The 20,634-nt window shown below is 34.1% G+C and overlaps 3 protein-coding genes across 7 annotated transcripts; 1 reads left to right on the top strand and 2 right to left on the bottom strand.

Annotated features, from left to right (window-relative positions):
* Window positions 1-32: 32 nt before the first annotated feature.
* On the bottom strand, window positions 33-1,447 carry LOC123714859. The gene is made up of 2 exons (XM_045669471.1): window positions 1,187-1,447; window positions 33-748 (listed from the first exon to the last, which is right to left on the bottom strand). The coding sequence occupies exons 1-2, from the start codon at window positions 1,368-1,370 to the stop codon at window positions 255-257; spliced, it is 678 nt and encodes a 225-aa protein (XP_045525427.1). The 5' UTR covers window positions 1,371-1,447; the 3' UTR covers window positions 33-254.
* A 2,576-nt stretch (window positions 1,448-4,023) lies between these two features.
* Window positions 4,024-9,318, top strand: LOC123715229 (protein THEM6-like). 2 transcript variants are annotated; one of them, XM_045670158.1, is made up of 5 exons: window positions 4,024-4,217; window positions 5,438-5,605; window positions 6,323-6,537; window positions 7,355-7,543; window positions 8,538-9,318. In XM_045670158.1, the coding sequence occupies exons 2-5, from the start codon at window positions 5,440-5,442 to the stop codon at window positions 8,661-8,663; spliced, it is 696 nt and encodes a 231-aa protein (XP_045526114.1). In that variant the 5' UTR covers window positions 4,024-4,217; window positions 5,438-5,439; the 3' UTR covers window positions 8,664-9,318. The 2 variants fall into 2 exon arrangements, with proteins under 2 accessions (XP_045526114.1, XP_045526117.1); XM_045670161.1 differs by having other exon boundaries at window positions 5,435-5,605.
* Window positions 9,319-10,364: 1,046 nt separating this feature from the next.
* Window positions 10,365-19,435, bottom strand: LOC123715188 (nuclear factor interleukin-3-regulated protein). 4 transcript variants are annotated; one of them, XM_045670089.1, is made up of 3 exons: window positions 19,157-19,435; window positions 17,864-17,970; window positions 10,365-12,470 (listed from the first exon to the last, which is right to left on the bottom strand). In XM_045670089.1, the coding sequence occupies exon 3, from the start codon at window positions 12,423-12,425 to the stop codon at window positions 11,322-11,324; it is 1,104 nt and encodes a 367-aa protein (XP_045526045.1). In that variant the 5' UTR covers window positions 12,426-12,470; window positions 17,864-17,970; window positions 19,157-19,435; the 3' UTR covers window positions 10,365-11,321. The 4 variants fall into 4 exon arrangements, with proteins under 4 accessions (XP_045526045.1, XP_045526044.1, XP_045526048.1 ...); XM_045670088.1 differs by lacking the exon at window positions 17,864-17,970; XM_045670092.1 differs by lacking the exons at window positions 17,864-17,970; window positions 19,157-19,435 and adding an exon at window positions 12,992-13,226.
* Between the last annotated feature and the right edge of the window lie 1,199 nt (window positions 19,436-20,634).

Below are 20,634 nucleotides of genomic sequence, written 5' to 3'. Positions count from 1 at the left end.
CTACAGAGCTTAAATTCAAATGAAACAAATGGTAACAAAACATCATATTAGCTTAATTAACTTAAAACGTGTTGCTACATTGTTTACTTTTTGCAATACAATTTTATGTACTAACATATATTACATATGTTTTCGCGTAAGGCAACACTTCCGCCAAATAACCGAGATCTTATCTGACCCTCTAACTAATAACATATATCATTGCTTACTGGGCTTTGCAATATCTTATTATCTCGCAGCAATTAACTTGTCTATCATTCTATTTTTGAACTCCAATGTCTTTTATCTCTTATTTTCTTCATGACTCCTAACACTTCCATTCTGAATTCCAGCCTATCATCTTCATTATATTTTACTACTGTAGGCAGGAGTGACGCAAAGAATGCCTCGTCTTCATTCATTACTCTAGCATCATTTGTATCTACTAAGACACTTTGCTCAATTTCATTGTCACTTTGAGATTGATCTAATATAACTTCTGCATTCTGATTCTGTTCATAATCGCTCCCAGACGCAACGTGCTCCGTTCTTCTAGATCTCTTTCTAGAACATTCTCTTTTAGGCGAGTTATCATTGTTTATAAAGAAAACGGAATCGCCATTGGTGTCGTTGTCCTCTACGTGAGACTTTAAAAGAAAGGTTAGATGGTCGTAGTATACGTATTTCCTTTTTGGTGCCCCCATACGAGATCTAAGCGATTTAACGAAAGTATCGCGTATGTTCGTCCATTTACATATAATTTTTTCTCCTGAAAATAAAAATCTCGTTATTGTGAAGAATAAAATGAAATAAATAATGTTTAAAAATTAAACAAGGTTGAGTTTTTTAGTCTGTTATTCTCACACCGGGTGATGATAAAAACATTCATGTTAATAATTTTACGTAAAATATATTAATTTGAAATGCTTCCGCCTTATCTGAATATCGAAAATTAAGGACTAAATCTCGTCTCTTAAGTGTTATCATATTTTGAATAATATTCGTTGGCAAACTATGTATCAAATGATCTAAAGCTAATTTAAATTATTACCATGAAAAATATTTTCAGTTTTTTTTTTACTTCTGTGAAGAACTACCTTTATCTGTAATCGTTTAACCGTAAGTCGTGACGTCGTTCGTGGCTGTGTATCGTAGGCACCGTGAATACAATATAAACATTGAAAATAACAAGTTTTTTTTAACTCACCGGTAATTCGTTTGTCCTCAGCACTTAAATCATTATAACCATCGTCTACTATTGTGAAAACTTCTTCCCAAGCGGCTCTCCGTTCAGTACGATCTTTATAATTCTCAACTGTTTTATCCCACAAACAAGGCCGTTTATGTATCGCAGTAATTAGTTGAATAACATCGTATTTAAATACACGCATATTACATAAATGTTATTGTAACAATACTATCAAGGGACGTGTTCGCACATTTCATAAAAACACGTCAATGCCACAAGTCGCGACGTAAACAAAATGTCGGATCGTGTAACTCTGTCCTTTTCAGTTAATGCGTGAATGAGAGAGATGCCTATATCAAGTGAAGGTCAACGACTCGTGACGTATCATGAACCGTACCTCGTCTCGTCACCCTTCTCCGATCCGGATGCTTGACGTACCTACTGTATCGTGTATATATCCGCATTCGCTAGGTAAGTAGTTAACACAAAATATCCATAATACCATATACTACTACTCTATGGTATCCAAAATATATATTGTATGCTCGATTAATATGATAAATATAATTTTCTCGGCGTCGGAAGCGCTAAACTCGTAAAGAAATAAAAATGGAAATACATCTAGGTCTAAATCTTGATACCCTAATTGTCTCCTAACTAACGTGATTTAAACAATATCCAAAAAAGATACCTACAGTAAACACATATTTATTGTACTAAAAACAATATCAGACACTAGCAACAGCAACACAGCGGCGGCCTTAGGGTTTGGCGAACAGGGCAATCGCCCGAGGCCTCGCTCTTGCAGGGGCCTCGTACAACAACCCAAGCAAACAAAATATCGATTTTTAAACAATTTTTTTTAAATTTAAAACTTTTGAATTTACGGTAAATTAAAATAATGTTAGTTAACAAATTCATTAACTCAAAACATAATTGAAAAATTAATAGTGTAGTACTTGAATATCGTATTTTTTACCGCTTTTTTATATATCGTTCGATAAAAAATTCCACAGCAGCGCCCATGAAACAGGATCGTCCTTCACGACGACAGTGTTTCAGCGCACTCTGCAAAACGGACTGTTGAATATTTGACTATGGCAGGTGCCGAGATAATGAGTCATCCGCCATACAGTTCTGACCTGGCGCCCTGCGACTTTCATTTATTCCCAAGAACTAAAAACTAAATTCGAGGTCTTCGCTTTACGAGCCCTGAAGATGCGGTGAAAGCTTACGAAAATCCATATAAGAGATCCCTAAGGAAAAATGGGCCCATTGCTTTTCTCAGTGGTTCCATCGAATGCGACGATGTGTAGAGAGGAACGGAGATTACTTCAAAAAACAATTGGCAACTTTCTACATTAAGTCATTTCAATTTCTAAACATTTTCAGTGTTACCTAGGTATAAACTTTATTAAATTGAGATATTAGATTGATATATAAACTTAAATAACTAGAGATATACTAAATTAAATTGAGATATACTTAATTAAATTGAAATATAAACTTTATTAAATTGAGATATAAACTTTATTAAGTTGAGATATAAACTTTATTAGATTGATATATAAACTTTATTAGATTGAGATATTATTAACTTGAGATATACATATTCTTAACCTGAGATATAAACTTTATCAACATTCTTATAAAGATAAATGTATATAAGTAAAAGGTGACAAAGCGAATCCATGCACTTAGATGTGGCTATACAACACCTAGACGCAATAACAAATTCGATCAATCATCTCTTGTAACAGCGAGAGAAATAGCCGAGAAATATGATATTGACAGACAGTTCATTTTGATTATGAAGGGGAAGATCAAGCTCATGAACTGACTGCGGAATAAATTTTCAAAAGAAACAATTTTTATCTCATTGTCGACAATGTGAGCGCAAGCTGTCATCCTAGATTTAAGGCTCTTAAGCATCAAGAGAGCATTGTTGTTAATTTTGGAAACCTTTCAATGTAAAATAATATAAAACTCAAATTTCATTTATTTGTATAACTTAAGCATTTCTCCTCAAACATGACAAATACCTAAGTGAAACAACTAGACCTACTTTCGCATCACATACTTTTCAAGAAGGACAAAGGGCCCGGACAAAAGACCTGCCGCCCGGAGCCTCACAATCGGTAAGGCCACCTCTGATTAGAGACTTAAAAATATTAATAGATTCATAAATAAGTTTTATAGTGTGGTAAAACCCGTTTATTTCACTAGATATTCACCATAACATTATTGGTATAAAAATATATTTTATTGGACATGCGGTGCGCCGACCGCGGAGAAGTTGTATCGGGCAGTAATTTTTTGTTCTTTGGGCAAGGCTAGAGAATAATAATAAAAAAAACCAGTGGCGATACAACCTCCTTGGTTTTGCCTAAGATTTATGTTACGTAATATATCAACCTTCTGTGCCATTGCATTCCACTGTCTAGGTCACCATTCGAGCGTGTGTTCATTATGCACATGAAAAGATTCCATTGGTGCACAGCTTTGAATCGAACGCACGCCCTTAGGGTTGATATGGGGTTTAATTTTCTCGCGTCATTCTAACATCCTACGAATGATTATGAGAACAATATATATAGATCATGTGACTCGCTGATAGTAACAATTTCTGTTTTTTTGAAAATCAGTTCATTGGTTTCGTGTTTATCAATACTATACGAAAAACAAAAATAAGATTAGTATTATACGTAGCGTTGAATGCTGTTTAAAGAAATTTAATTTTAAATTGTATAATCCTATTATTTCCTTTTCTTGATGTTCTATCAAAGTTTTAAGTTTAACATGACTGCGTTGGAAGGATTTTAGCGTCATTCCATTATATTGACCCGTTGCGCGCGCACTTCTTCAATATGTCAAAATAATTTCACTAAAATTCATTGACATAGCCTAAACCGCATTTAATAGAATTATATAAAGAATAAAACCGTCTTAACATATTATCTGGATATAAGTTGAAACGATACTATTTTTTTATAATAAATTTATCAACAGTATGTTGTAAGTGTGAGTATTTAATCCGGCATTTTTTCAGGTAAGTCCATATTTAATTTATTTATTTTTAATAATGTTTCATAAGCTAAATTTAAAAATATATTTTTTAATATCTACACTTCGTTCTGCAATTTGTATTATTACTGCCAACTTGGGTATTTATTGTAATTTTATTTTCTACACTTATTCTAATACTACATATTTCCTTAGGTACCTGTTATATAATACACTTATTAGTTATAACTGTTGTAAGTTATATAGACATTAATAATATTTCTTAGATACTCATAGAGATCTAACTCTACTTTTAGCAGTAAAATATAATTTATATGATATCAGGCGTTTTACAAAAGCAAGTGCTACAAACCAGTTTACAAATAAATTATCATAAAGCCCATAAAGTTCCTCATTTTTACATATTTTTGTCAGAAAAGTACAGTTTATCCAATTATAATCAGAGTTTTAACATAGCGTTTTTGTTTATGGGCCTACCTATGTACCTTTGAATACTTGATAATGAAAAAAAAACAGTTTTGTTGTTCCATCCAATTAGGCTATGACATATAAGGCACAACTAGTGATAATTTATTGTCTTCCGCGCGTCCTTCTATGCTATATAGGTACGAAAATTTTACATAAACTAATAAAATTGTATAAATTACCTACCAAATGTTTAAAACAGTATTTTGTTGATTAAAGATCTAATAAGGAACTGAACCATTTTCTGTGAGTTTACAGTCAGATAGTTAATATTAGACACCCGATAGGTGGCGCTATACATATCAAGACGATTCTAGGGCAGTTAAGGACTTTACGCGGTCTACACACATAAGAGAAAACAGTTTTATAAATAAATTTTATGTGTTTTGCCCTGATGAGCTTAGATCAAAACCTTTAATTATTTATTTAAGCAAACTTATAGTATATAAAATATTCATATAAAATCGCTACTTACAATCTTAAGCGTACTAAAAACAAAGACCACCACGAAAAGTGCCTGCGATTTTTCCTTATTTAATATTGACGTGTGGAAGAGTTCGCTAGTCAGTTTTAGTGTTAACAAAGCTTTCTCCTCTCAAAGCTTACCATCACCACTATTCGCAAGATTGCTTCATTAATACGTTTTATTTTTGTGAATTACGCGTTCATTAATAAGTGTTAAGGTCATGGTGACCGCTTTAGTCGTAATTGTCTATTTTTCTATAAAAAGCGCAATTGTGTTTTAATTGAAGAAATCTAGTTCACACTTTGTTTTAGCAGTAATGTGGACAGTATGTGTGCCTGGGTGGAGTGCTATCCTTGTAGCAGGAACACTCCTGCTATATGGGACACTAGATATAGCGTACTTCGCAAGAATGATGTACACAGTCGTCAAGGCAAGGTATTTTAGGAAAAAAGCGTGTATTTTGGACACCACGGAAGTTGAATGTAAGTAGTTTAAAATAATTATAAATAAAAATTATTATTTTATTAACGGACAAACAATATTCTGTGTCTTCTACCGTACCGTAAATATTTAAAGCTTGGTATCGTAGTTCCATTCCCAAGACTAAGCTAAATAAAACAGGCATTATTATGCATGTGTATAATAATGAATGACAATATCTTATATATTCTCTGTTAAATCATTGTTATTATTTAAAATTCATACTTTTACATATTAGTTAATTTATATGCTTAGGATTTTGAGTTTATTGACATGTTACATCACGCGTGATCTTTGAACTCACGTGTAGGTAGGTTGTATTTATTCGTATGTATTAATTAAATTTAAGGTTTTATTCACGTTGTGTTAAAAGTTCACACATATTTTTAGTCATCTCCGAATATTACGTCGTTAGTGTCATCTTAAAAATGTTACATGAAATGCTTAAACATTCTGTATTACTCAAGAGGTTCTTGTTTCCCATCGAAACGTTGAGTGATCCAGACAGATAAAAACGACTTACCACTGGCACTATGTCAAACAATTCCATATTATTAACAGCAAATGTTTTTGTAATAAATATTTGTTAGTAATAAAGATTACTTTTAAATTTTTATGCTTTCTTTATGTAAGAGCCTTGAAAACAACATTTGGTCGCCGTACCTTGTTATAAAGGTTTCTTTTTTTGCTTTGAATAAATCAATATCATGTAATTCCAGGTTGGTGCCTCCTTAACGATATAGACACACTTCTATACCATATGAACAACGCGCGATATCTTCGTGAATTAGACTTCGCTAGAGCTGATTTCTATGAACGTACGGGGTTGTACGCGAATATCAAAGCGGCTGGTGGCGCGGTCTTACAAGGAGCTGCTACCATAAGATACAGGAGATATATCAAGCCATTTACCAGAGTTACTATAAAGTCTAGGGTAAGCTAGAACTTAAGAAATTGCAATAGTTATTTCTTTGACCACACAATTTTTTATAAATAAAGTAAGTTTTGCACTTGTTTCTATCCTAGGCAACTATAGCCCACACAGCCCTTCCCGTGGTTTCCACATCGTACATGTCTACCTTTTTTTCTTTTCCAACCTCATAGCTGCAATTTTATGCCAGTTGCCATAGGTTGTCACTCTTCTTGTCATGTCAATTGTATCTAATAGTATGCAAAAAGCCTATTCAATTTTGATCCTATTCAAACTCAAACTCATAATAACTTTATTCATATAGGTAAACAAGTATACTTATGAACGTCAGAAAAGAAGGTAAAATTAATTTCAACTTTACATTTACTACCAGTTCGCAAGTCAAGGGCGTAGAGCGGACAAGAAAAACTGGCAAAAAAACTCTCCACCACTCTTTTTAATAGCTAAGTTTTGAATCAGCCTATATGTTATCTTGTCCCATTGGTTGTTTAGTTTATTTTTTACGTACAATGCCGTGATTAATGTAGACGTTATACTGTTGTCTGTATACACATTTATCTCTATCATACTAGGCAAGAATTGAAATCTAATTTTAAAGTTGTTTTGGTGCTAAAAACGATTATTTTCTTCCCAATTTCATCACTTCGTAGCGTCGCAATGTTGGCGTCGCGTGGTAAAACACAATAGTGAAGTCGGGATCGCTATCGTTATTAGGAGTTATCGAATAGGATGAACCTTAAATTTTTTATGGATAAACGCTTCATACATAAAATGCCCATTGCTTTTGACTTAGCAATTCATACTTAGTGGTTATTTCCAGGCGGTGTTCTGGGATGAGAAGACCTTATTCATGGAGCATGAATTTATTGGTCCTGGCGGCTTCGTCCACGCTGTGGCTGTATGTAGACAACGGGTTATTGACACGTCAGCTGCGGCTATTGCAGAACTGCTCTTACAGTTGCATTGCGGTGGCACCTGCAAGTCTTACCCGCAAAAAATGCCTCCAGAAGTAAGTTTGAGATGTTCATTATAACATGCTAGATATATATAATGCTTTATCAATTCACGATTGGTAAGTCATTGATTTTTCCTTGCGCAATCGTTTAAGGTAAAAATACAATTTATAGTAATAGTATAAAAATAGCCTTTATTTTAAACGAGTTCCTTTTTCTTAAACACAATCAATTAAAAATAAACATACCATTATCAACCATTCTCAAAATTGTCTCAAATATGTTTTAGAAACATTTTGACGGTGAAGAATTAGGAAGGGGAAATTGAAACAAAACGGTCACTTCGCATAATTCATATTATACATTTGTATGGAATGCTCTAGACCTTTCTTCGTAATCAATCTATATATGTTCACCAATTTCTACATTATTCCTACTTTCGATAACATAATCTTAAAGAGCTACCGATGATAGTTATTGTCATATTACTATTTTGACACAAAATATGATAAGGAAGAACTCCGTTCTGTAACTGTATATTAGGTTATTCTCCTTTCTGTGTCATTATTATATTCAATATGTAACTGTATCTTTCTTAACCCGCAAACAATTAATCACCACAACTTTGTAAGACCGCAAGAGGAATAAACAAGCTCTTTAGCAAAAAAAATTACGGACTTTGGTAAACTAGTTTAAGTTAGTCTAAGACTGAATCTTCTTCTGCACAATCTTCTACTAGGTTATTCTCCATTCTGTGTCATTATTATATTCAATATGTAACTGTATCTTTCTTAACCCGCAAACAATTAATCACCACAACTTTGTAAGACCGCAAGAGGAATAAACAAGCTCTTTACCAAAAAAAATACGGACTTTGGTAAACTAGTTTAAGTTAGTCTAAGACTGAATCTACTTCTGCACAATCTTCTACTAGGTTATTCTCCTTTCTGTGTCATTATTATATTCAATATGTAACTGTATCTTTCTTGACCCGCAATTTCTCCAATATTGTCTTATAGAAAAATTATGTTCTATATACCATTGTTTCAGTTGGAACTTTGGGTGCAAAGCAACGAGTTAAGCTCTGCGAAACTTAGGTCACAAGCTGCACCTTTGCCAGCCATTGAACAGCCTGACCCTTTGGCCTGCGGTGAAGTTGTTACAAATACTGAGTGAGACTTACTTCACTGCCCAAAGGATATGTATTCAGTACAGAGGAGTCAAAAAAAGAACGAGTGAATAAGATAGCGGGGGTCGGGCAAGGGCAGTGACTTAAACAATCATTTCACCAAGCGATGTCGTCGCTTACGGACGTCTTGTGTTTTTAGAATTATCTTTATTTTGTGATTTAAGTTATTTTAATTATTTATTTAATAGGTATATACATATTTTAAATTAGGTTTTATACTGAAAGTTATAACCAAAACAATATATGTATGTGATATATAAGCACAGGTAATATAATGTGTACATATTTAGGTTATTTTATGATGGTAATAATAAATTAACCTTAACTGAAATTGTTATATTTAAATAATTGGTGTTGTATAAACTATCTAATGATGACAAAATTTTTATGGTTTTTGAAACCGCGAACATTAAAACTTTTATACCTGGCTGAGCTAGGTTAAAAACACTTTGTTTGTTAATCCAGTTTCTTGTTATATGTAAAAATTATAAATTGTGTGTGTTTCTATGTAAGACGTGAATTTACACATCGGCTATAAATTGTAACTGTTTATTATAAGATCAACGTTCACAACGTTGAAATAAATTGTTTTCAGAGAATTGTATAATCATGCATTTCTTTAAAATTAAACGATATATTAAATACAGTTTTTTAATGTGCCCTAAGGAACATTCATCACTAGAAAGGCTCGAAATGAGCAGCTAATATCGTGAAAGACACATATTAAAAATTATAATTATTTGCATCTATTAAATGAAATGTAGAAAATTTTAATATGTATTTCGAACTAGTGGCTATTATAGTAAACTAAATAAAATATCCATGATGAAATCTATTTTATGGGTTCTCAAAAGGGGGCAGTTAGAACCCCCTACATAGCATGGGGTGACTTAATCTATAATTTTGGCTCTAGTACCGTTTTATCCAAAGCAATTTTACAGCTTCTCGTGATTGCTAAAAAAAAAATCGCAGGATTTATTGGATTTTTGCTAAAGTAAAAATCCAATAAATTTTTGACATATAGCAGTTATAGTTCGTGGTGAGTATCTTCGTTTTCAATGGTTATTATGGCAACTAATAAGTTAGGTTAAATATAATATACATTTTAACAATCAATGTTTATATAATTAACTGTGTAACTATTCTAACTCTGTTGTATTGAACCCAGGAACCCGGAGTTAAATTCTTAAGTAAAATACGTCTCCCGAGTATTCGTTTGAAAATGTGTAGTGCCTATTATGGTTACGAGCAATAAGTACATTTCATACTAATATTTGATGTTGTGAAGGCAGGAGTGATGATCAACTTAGCCGTATTATAATATCAGGCGTTACTTTTTCAGACGGATTTAAATTTTTCTTTTAAAAAGCAATCGTACTTTTACGTTCCTACTACTACGGTCACTGCTTCATTGAATATAATATAACATTTTAGGCAATATAAAATAAATGTAAGTGTATTTATCTTTAAAATTATAATGGTATCTGTAATACCTATCGGATTTTTCAGGTAACTTTCTCTTTAATAAGATTATATGTGTTTAGATGTTTTTTTTATTTACTTTTACTTTACGTAAGTTCAACTTGTTATTCAGCATAATAGCAGTATGGGTTATTTCTTACTCAGATGTCCTTAATTGGGTAGATTTATTTTGTCACATAAAGGTATTTAAATAAAATGCATTTTTATGTACACAATTTATTCATATCGTATAGTGTTTCTTATACAAAGATAATAAATTGTAAAATCCTCTTTCACGGTCCGAATAAATAAATACTTAAACTCCATTAGTTCTATCACATGCCCTTTGGGCAATTTAGGAGCAACTTATAAATACTCGACACTTAGGAGTTAGTCCCCGACCATGGGTTACTTGCACGAAACAACATCGACTTAAAACGAAATACGCCATGCGTCCCATCAATTTTAAACGACATAATACTAGATGCTAACACATGGTAAGGGTGGCCGTTGCTATGAAATCGCATCTTTATAGAAATTTATAAAAATATTACATTTTAACTATTTTAAAGGTAGGTATGTATTGTCAAAGGCACTGGTATTCTTAATCTGATTATAGATACAAATAATTTTTAATTTGCGATTCCTGACAGCTAGAGGATATATTTTTTGGTTTTAACAGGCATTCCGAATGAGAAGGACTACATATAAAATTTATAAATAAACTAGATTGGACTTATAATTACTTACATTGACTTAAGTCTATCTTACACGAAACATAGTCTTTAGCTATCGATTTTCACAAATGAGTCTTCGAAAAGATGAAACAGATCTACTTCTTTACCTATATTACACTTACATAGCTCACCACTAAAAATGCATCATTTTTAAATCTATCATGAGTAGATAAGTTTTATCATCTCGAAAAGTCTAAACCGAAAATTAGTCTCATATGGAGCTCCACAAACGTCACTTAACTATCTCTTACCTAAACATTGAATACGACTACTAGGAAGGATAATAATTAGGCGATGCGACTTGGCCGCGGTCAGCTGCACTATCATACAATATACATCTCTTTACGTGGTAACTTCTTCTACACGGAAGGGGACAGGTTGAGACAGTTTGTACGAGTAACGCGGAAGGAGCGAGGCGGGCGCGGTCCAGGCGCAAATCGAGCTCGCTCAATGTTCCAAAACACGAGACTTGTTCTGGTGCATCATATTTTTAAGTGTCGCGACTTCGGTAGCGAGCCGCGCTAGCTCTGCCTTAAGGTGAGCATCTTCTTCCTCTGCTAACCTCTCGTCGCTGACAGGTCGCTGCGGTCTGTATTCGACTCCCAGTGAGATCCCCGAGTCCCTTTCGTCACTGGACCCTTCACCATCCCAAGAAGGCGATGAACGTGGTCCTGGCTCTTGCTTGATATGTTGGAGGGATAGAAGAGCGCTGGCAACATCTTTGTCACCCAAGTGTGATTTGTGGCGTAATTTTAATGGGAGTCCATTATTTTCTGGAGCGTATTGTTCACCAGTTTCATCTCCGGAACCCGAGAGGGAGGAGAGTTCATAAGGTGATGGAGCACGGCGAGATCTTGAAAGGTTGAGAACGGAACCTGGTGGTTCGTAGTGGGCTGGGTGAGGATAATAAGCCTCAGGGGCTGGAAGTCTTTCTTGGTAAGGTTCGGGGGCCCGCTGAGGTACCGGGGGTGGCGGCGATGCAGAAGGTATCGGTGGAGGTGGAGGTGGTGCGGCAGGAAATAGAGCATTGCCTGTTAATTTAGTTCTCTTTGTGACGCACAGAACTTGATCGCATGTCGGTAATGTGGCTAAGACTTGGTCAATGCTGATAAGCGCCTCTCCACAGATTCCATATTTTTCTTTAATAGCATCTAACTGAGCTTTTAACACATGGTTTTCTTTTGAGAGTTCGACGACTCGTTGTTCAAGAACCATGTCATTAAAACGGCGTTTTTCGCGGGAGCGCTTAGCGGCTTCATTGTTTCGTCGTCTGCGGTCCCAGTAGCCATCATCTTTCTTGCTGTCGGGGATAAACTCCCGTTGTTTGCGCTGTCCGAAGAACTCCTTCCTCTTATTGTAGTCAAATGAGTTGCCAAAATCTTGATGTTCAGCTGAGCCATTGGAAGAAGGAGATTGATCCATAGGGTAATGTGGTGAGACTGAGAGGCGCGGCCTTGGTGGCGGCGGCACTCTCGAGGCGGTTGGTACTGGACCCATGGCAGCACCCCCACCCATCAAATGCTGCTGACTCAATATAAACTCAGCAACCATATTTTGGCGGACGACGTTGGGTCCGCAGGGATCCTCAATGTGATTCTGCAACAAAGAAATATAAGGTTACAACTTTGCCATTTCTAGTCGGTTACAAAACGTGCTTGCAAAAATTCTGTCGCAAGTTCCCTCGCAACCCGCGCTATACGTGAATCTTTATGAAATAATATTACAACATTTACAATTTTTTTTAACTTTTCATGTTATAACGATCATTGATCAATATTTCCTAACCTCTTGTATTACACGATGCATTTTTAGGTCGCACAGGATACGTTACTAAAGCACTTCCGTTAAGAAAATTGATTAAAATATTAATTCAATGAGTGTTCCAATACTTCGACTTGCGTGAACGAGAACGTGAACAAACGCCATGCCCGTCGACATGTGACTGAAACTAAGATGCTAAGTAATTATTTTTTAAATAAGACGTAAGATTTCGCAATCAACTCACGTTGCTAGTTGCGTGGTTGCTGCAGCATCGTCAGCAACTATTATAATCTCACTAATATGTCGATGACCTTATCGTAACATCCTAAATATCACTTGCTTTATCGCTCACTTACGTGATCCTATTTCCTAATCCAAAACGGAATGACTGAGGACAGGAAGCGCCAGCAAAAAATAGTCCGTGTTTATTAAAAGTGTTTAACAATGAAAGATTCATTTGTAAGTGCCTATTGTACTAAAACCATAAAGTAACTTCTTTTTTCCGCGCAGTTTAGTGCATAGAAAAAAGAACTAAGTGGTCACGTTACAATACATGCGGACAAATGGGTAACAACGTGAGAGTTCTTTCTAAATCTGAAATTATGCTTCTCAAAAACAATTTGCATGTGATTGTAACTATGCCGTGCACGGGAACACGTGCCCGTTTACGATTATACGAGATTATTCACAGTTTAAATAAATATGAAATTCGAAAAAGATCATTAGAGGGTCGGTAGAGATTTTTAAGATGTTTTTGGACGAACGTTGCATCTCGAATGCTTTATATAACCACTTGCTATTCTGATTGAGTGTTATTTATGTTAATGTATGACGTGGGGTTGTATTTTACTTGTGACAATTTCAATACAATTAAAAATTTATAAAACTTTACCGTTCAGGTAATTTTAAACTAAAGAATGCGTTCGCCTGTCTTCAAGTGTTTCTCTTGATTAAGGTATACCGTACTTTATCAGCTTTGTGAGCCGAACAAGTTGCAAAGGCGTTGTGTCAGTAGGGCGGCCTAGATTCGAACCCGTTACACTAACTGTCCGATCACAAACCGCTCTAATTGCCGTGTCACTGGGCGTTATTGTATTACTTATACTGGTATCAATTTTCTTATAGGAAATTCTTCATTTATGTAAAGTTATTTAGAAAGTTCCATCATTTTTACTATCACAGTAAAATTAGTCACGCGAAGAAATAATTTGTTTGAGTCTAATATTTTTAGAGCAAAATACAGTTTTATCTGAAGTTCATAATTCATTTTTCCGTTACTTATACAGTTGAGATGACTTCATGAATTTTTTAATTGACCGTTAGTTATTTGCACGTTTGGTATTATGAAAATTATTGTGTCAGCATTATATACCTACATGATTTTTATTAGATTTTTTATCTTAACAAAATTGTCAAAATAAACACGTGAAAATAAAACTATACAAAGCGGACTACGTATTATTAATTCTACTAAATTAACCGTTCTGGCAATAAATGTTTTATATCAAGCAAATGAATAATTTCTCAATAACGCTAATCAGAACGAGGCCCGTTACTTGATGGTTGAGAGAACGAACAGTTAAAACACCGGTTAGGACTTGATAAAGAATATTGATCGAGACATAGATAAATTAACCAAACGATTCTATAAGAATTTCGGGAAATTTGGATTTGCGTGGGAAATATATTGACAATACACTTAAATATTTGTTAAATTTCGAAATACTTTTTAATTTTTCCTAAAAGCTATACGGATAAATGTAACCGTTACATAATGAAATTAGCACATTTGGGTGCTACAAGACACCAATACTGTTAGCCGAATTGACGAACAGTTATCGCTAATCATCTACTTTAAACCGTTACCCAAAAATGGGACCGTACGGTACATTGATGCTTTTTATGCTCATCTGGTGTCTAAAACTCGTAATACTGTTATATACGATTTCGTCACAGCTCAAGGTTGGGTTGGGCAACTGTCAGAATGTGGAAAAGCTGCTCGATCACGTACGGAACAGTTCGTGAGAGATACAGCCCTAGAATAGGATTTCAATATTTTGTTTAATATCATATGAAAAATACAAATAGCTTAGTACTTTGTTTATAAGATAAATCAAAATAAAATCAATGTTTTTGATTCACGTGCTAATATCATGTTCGTAGCTGATGAATTAAGATATGGTATTTTTTTAAATTACTGTTACTCTATGAACCGTTGAATTAAATATTTAATTAACCTCTCTATTTGTTGCAGTTAAAGGTTGACAGGTCATTACCCTCCGAGTTCCATAGAGATAACTGAATTATAAATAGTTTCTGAAAGTCTTATCGTCAAAATGCTCCTACGTTATTCTCTTGTTATGAAAATTTTAACATATTTGGATCAAAAACACTAATATAGATAACCTTATCGGTGTTTCATAATTCTCATTCAGGTCGTGGCACGATAATAAGACGTATTGGTTTAAGACATTTTTGAAATGAAAATCTTAATTACGCGCGTCCCACTTGCGGTGACAAATATTTATGAAACAGATTCTCATGATATTGCGTCAAGCCAAATGCCATTTTGTTTTTTTACGTTCAGTAAAGTTTGCAAATTTGATACTATCTTTTAGAATTAAGAAGTATGTGCGCAGAAAATAAATTTACGTAGACAATATTATTATTTGTAATCCGTTATAATTGTATAATGATGTCATGTTTAATCGTTATATATGAAACGGTTCTTGATAATTTTTATTGACCTATATTAGATAACCGTATTATTGTTGTGATATATAAGCTCGTGTAATGTGTCTAATTAAAAAAGAATTCCTCATCGTTTCGCGCGCAAAGCAGACTATGTGTTATTCGAAATTTGAATTTTAGGATCACTTTGGCGTCTATATTTTGACTGAGTGGTGGATACAGCTTATAACTGGACGGACTACACCATATATGAACTCACGGGCGTGATTGTCCTGGCGCACACGTGTTTGCGGCAGGCTAGTCACGCGGCACTTGACACGTGCCAATCTTGAACCTCACGTTGGTGCTTGCGTAACACCAACAAGCACGTTTACTCCTCTCTTAACCGTTATATAAACTGCAACGTGATCCAACGTGAAGCTAATTAATTCCTCAGACGTGTCACGCCCTTGACCGTTGAATCGAATGGCCAACTACTTAATGCGTTGCAAATATATGTTTTTCATAAATAAAAATGCTAGAATTAATCGCGTTGACCTCAAATATAAACAAATTGCGCGCTCTTGACCTTCTATCAAGATTTATAGACAATCGGCCATCTTGGAAAAAGTAGAGAAAGTAGTACAACGGTAACTTTCCACACGCTCGACGACTATTGCGCGGGAAAAGTGGGCCGGTCGCCATCTTTGATTTAACATTATACTGACATACTGGGTGCTTTATGAGCTAACCTTGTTTGAGATAAATAAAAGCTAACAGCCAGTTATGGATGATAAAAATTATCACTCGTCTGCATTGTGATTACCTTGATGTAATTAATGACACTAGAATATTTGTCCACGCGTAGTACTTACAAGCAACGTAAAAACGATTCTTTATTTCTGAATATACTCTGGTTTTTATAAGTAATCGAATTGATTATGAATAATGTTAAAGATAAAAAATTATTTTAAATAAATTACATTTTTTATAAGTGAGAATCCTTGTTTCTTAGTTTTTCAACATTTTTGGCAGAGAGCCACCGTTCCTGGACGAGAGTCAAACATTTTTGTTTTTGATTCGCGTATACTTGACCGATATTCGCATTCTCACCGTACCACCCAATTACACTACGGGTTATTTTGGCCCGGCCTCAGGGTTCCCGATAATGGTTTGGTGTCAAGGTTCCATTTCGTAACACTTCTGGTGATAAACGGCCAACGTAAATTATGTCAAGGCTGCTCCGTTTTTCCGGAGGGATTTCCCTGTCTGATAAAAATTAATCTTTAAATAAACACTCGTTACACCGATGTGAAACAAAGCATCGAGACCTACTTAGCTGGCCTTGCTCTATACAGCTAATTGCTACATTATTAAGAATCACTTAACCCATTTCAGTGTTCTAGTTTCCACTAATTTACGTACGAAATGTCTTGAAATTATCTTACGTAAATTCTTTGTATGACCGTTTCAAAATTGTACGATGCTTATTTAAAGCGTAATTTATTAGTCTTTGTTGGTATCGATTGTTTCAGGAACCAGTTCATCGTGACTCATTAGTATTGTCGAATTTTTATTATAAAAGCGTAGTAAAGACATCGGAAGCCTCATAAAATTGATAAACGCCGCGTCGAGGAAAGTCATTGCTCTCAGTGGCAATTCTACAATTATTAATTTAACTTATATACTGTAGGAAATGCGGACACAACAATTGCTACATTCAGGGTCGAAACGATATAATATTGGTCGGTTGGTACGAAGAATTAGGACCTTTAATTTCGACGTCATTTCATACTTAATACTCACGTGTAACGGTAAGTAGGTTAGAGTTACGCGAGCAGTGAGATAAAAAAATAGGTCAAGTTATCTTTAGTTGTCCTCGCGCCGATGAAATTATCGGTTGTTATTGCGTATAAAAATCGTTAGATTACGTAAGAGAAATTTGTGATACCAATAAAGTGCCCTATCTATGAACTCAATACGACCACTCACGACGACCTTCCAAACAGCGCAAACAAAGACATTTCGCCAATTCATTTCCTAATCGTGTTGCACAAAGCAATTCTATTTTTAATTATTATTAGGAAGCACGTTGCACGTTGTACGTATGATTTCATCGCATGACTCTGAAGGTACTTACCCAGGGTCGGCTGCCAGGGTTATAATCCTTACACGATCGTTCACATAATAGGAATTAAAATTCATAACTATGCGAATCATGATGCACGATTAACTAAATGCATGCGGGTATGGCCTTAATGCTATACCTTCCGGACGACCTTGCACGGACTTCCCTTATTACATCATTAAGTATTTAAAACAGTGGTGTACTTTCTTTAAAAATGACGAGTTAACTTGAAACATTTTTGCGGTTTATATGATTATAGTGAAATATTCCGAATCTAATATCGTTCCTAAATTGTATAAGCAATGTAATTACGACACAGTTGCAAGCGCTATATTAAACTGATATCTTGCAACGGGTTGCGCAACAACGCCCTAGGGACGTTGCGTCATACTATGCCTAAGTATATCTAACTGTATGCTAGAGAACTGACCTTTACGATCGATTCAATGGTCTCGTGTTTGTTGAACGATTGTTTGAATAATCTTTACTGAGAATCGTTGTATTGGAAGAAAAAGATACGTGACCGAAGAGGCATATCTAAAACGAAACGGAACATTTTAGTTTGGAATTAGAGAATTTGTCAGGATCCATAAGGTTATGTGTGAAAATTATTACCGAAAATATTTACATAATAGCTGTAAAATTATGTACATAAAATAATGTTTCGGTAACATATCCGCAGGCGAATGCACGGCGGATTGGAACCTTGAACCAGTTGTGTAAGCGTTTACAATGGCTTACGACAGAGCTGCTGTGCCAGGCGCCTCTTACGACATCGAGCTAGACCAACACAATTCATCAATTAACACTACACAATTTGGCCAAATAGTTCATTGAAAGAATAAAATATACGCCCAAGATGATTATTAAAATAAAATATTAAAATCAATAAATTAGAAATTAGAAAATCAAAATCCTAAAAACTGTCGATAGTTCGCTTTATCAAATCGTCTGGCGAAAATACGCGGTGACATAACAAATGATAAACAAAACTTATCTACAATTGAGGAAAAATATTAACGGAACACGAAAAACAAAGGAAATTGCGTCGATAAAGTTAGCTAATGATATGGTAAATTTTTTAAAGCAGACAATGTAAACAGTGATAAGTACGCAAGTTGAGGAAGCTATCTCAAAACAAAAAACAAATGAAGGACAGAAGGAAGTTCATATACGCTTATAAAAGATGATTTAAGAACAATTTTGGCACGACTCTCCGTGGGCATGAGTAAACAAAATTTCGACGCGAGATGTCAATGACACCACGAAAACAATTCTATGGAAACGATGAAACAATTTTCTAACTGACTCACTCATTTGTTAGTCATTGGTTCAATTAAGTTTGAAGAGCAGAAATTTTAATCCGTATCCAGTGCAAGTGTTAAATTTGAATTGCGCATTTTAGCGGTAAAACTTTCTTCTCCATGTAGAATTTAATTTGAATTGATCTAAATTGAATTGAGAACATTACAAAGTGTGATTTTTTTTTCAACTAAATCCGAAGGTTTTTTTTTAAAATTTGGAAACACAATCATAGACAAATAAAAAATTCTTACCAGAAATGCCATTGTGGAAAATTATATTTTTATTATATTATTTTAAAAAAAGAATAAGAATAACATGTTAATTCAAAAATATTACTTTGCTGTTTTCTTTTTAGAATTTTTTTAAAATAAAATATGAATAAAATAATAATATGTATTTATAATTAAATAATACTTACAAAAATATTTGCGGTTATTTTGCACTCCTTATCCGGAATTATCCAAATAGAAGGAACAATGTCATAGTTTCACTAGAACAGCAAAATACAGAAACGTCTCGGTAATTGTTTGTAATAAAAATTAATAATGTTAATTCACTCCCACTTTTTCACGTCCCAAATGATTTTGTCACTATCACAATGTTATGACGAAAGAATCACTGAATGCGTAGTACTCTAGTCAATTGAACACGACTATCTCCAACGATGTCTAGAGTTCGACTAAATTTTGTAGTGGGGTCGGCCGACTCACGGTCTGCAGCACACACACTACCGCAGATTGCAAATGTAGTGGTTCTTGTGCGCGTGTGTGAGTAATTGTTGGCGTGTGCGTGATATTTACGTAACGTAGCCCGACTGTGTGTAATCGGTAGTTGGTGCTTGAGTCAATATAGTGTCCGATTTTTTAGCTAATTCGCTATTGAGTCATTTAATTGCGTCGTTTTTGCCTCTGCGAAATCAATTGATATTTTGGAAATAATTGAGTAATGAATTGTATACGTATTTTTTCAAGACATTAATATGTACTATATTTTTGGTATTTATTGCATTAAACTATACTTAGAAATATATTTAATGTAAAGAATATAAGGTACAAGATTAAATTCACAATGACTAAAATATAACAATAGTTAACAAACGTTATATTTTTAGGCACTTAATTGCAGATTTATAGGCTTTACCTATTATCATCGCAAGTATTAAGAGGAATTCATTAATAGCATTTTAATTTTATAATAGAGCCTTCAGATTGTTATAAATAATTCCAAAGTGATCTATAATTAAGTGTATTTTCTATTATTAGGTTTCAATAGCAGTTCTTTTGCAAGCAGAGAGTAATCATGCGGAAATAATGTTTAATAGTTAATATATTTAAGACCTTATTGTAATTATTGACATTGATTAGAAATTGTTAAGGAAAAATTTATATAATTGTTTTTATCGTGTTTTATTTGCAACTAGGGCCTTATCGGATTAATCTCAATAACGTTTGATATTTTTTTTATCAAAGATATTATGTTGATATAGGTCTTCCCTACAATTATTGATTTGTAGTACAGCTTAAATAATAATAATTGTTTTTCGAGTGCCACTAATAATGGCGATTTAAGTGACATTTATGATGTATAGTTCGTATTATACAAAACATTACATAATTTTGTTCAAAAGAATTTAACACAATATTTTGATTAAGTCGAATTATTGTGTTTCTCCAGTTCAAAAACTGGAACTAAATATCTTATTCATATGTAAGTTTGAGGCTAGTTATTTTTTAAAGTTCGTAAATAGCAGTATTATACAAAGACAACGTGATCCACTCGTGTTACAAGTAAACACTATGAATAATCCTAGTTACGCAACAATTTCAACAATTTCCGTGTAGCAGTCGCGCCCTTGACTGCACGTGATCTACGACCGTGACATTCAGTTTCACGGAA

The sequence above is a fragment of the Pieris brassicae genome, chromosome 10 (assembly GCF_905147105.1).
Source record: "Pieris brassicae chromosome 10, ilPieBrab1.1, whole genome shotgun sequence".
Classification (NCBI taxonomy): Eukaryota; Metazoa; Arthropoda; class Insecta; order Lepidoptera; family Pieridae; genus Pieris; species Pieris brassicae.
The sequence above is the reverse complement of the archived record's forward strand: the minus strand, read 5'-3'. Positions and strand labels throughout refer to the sequence as shown.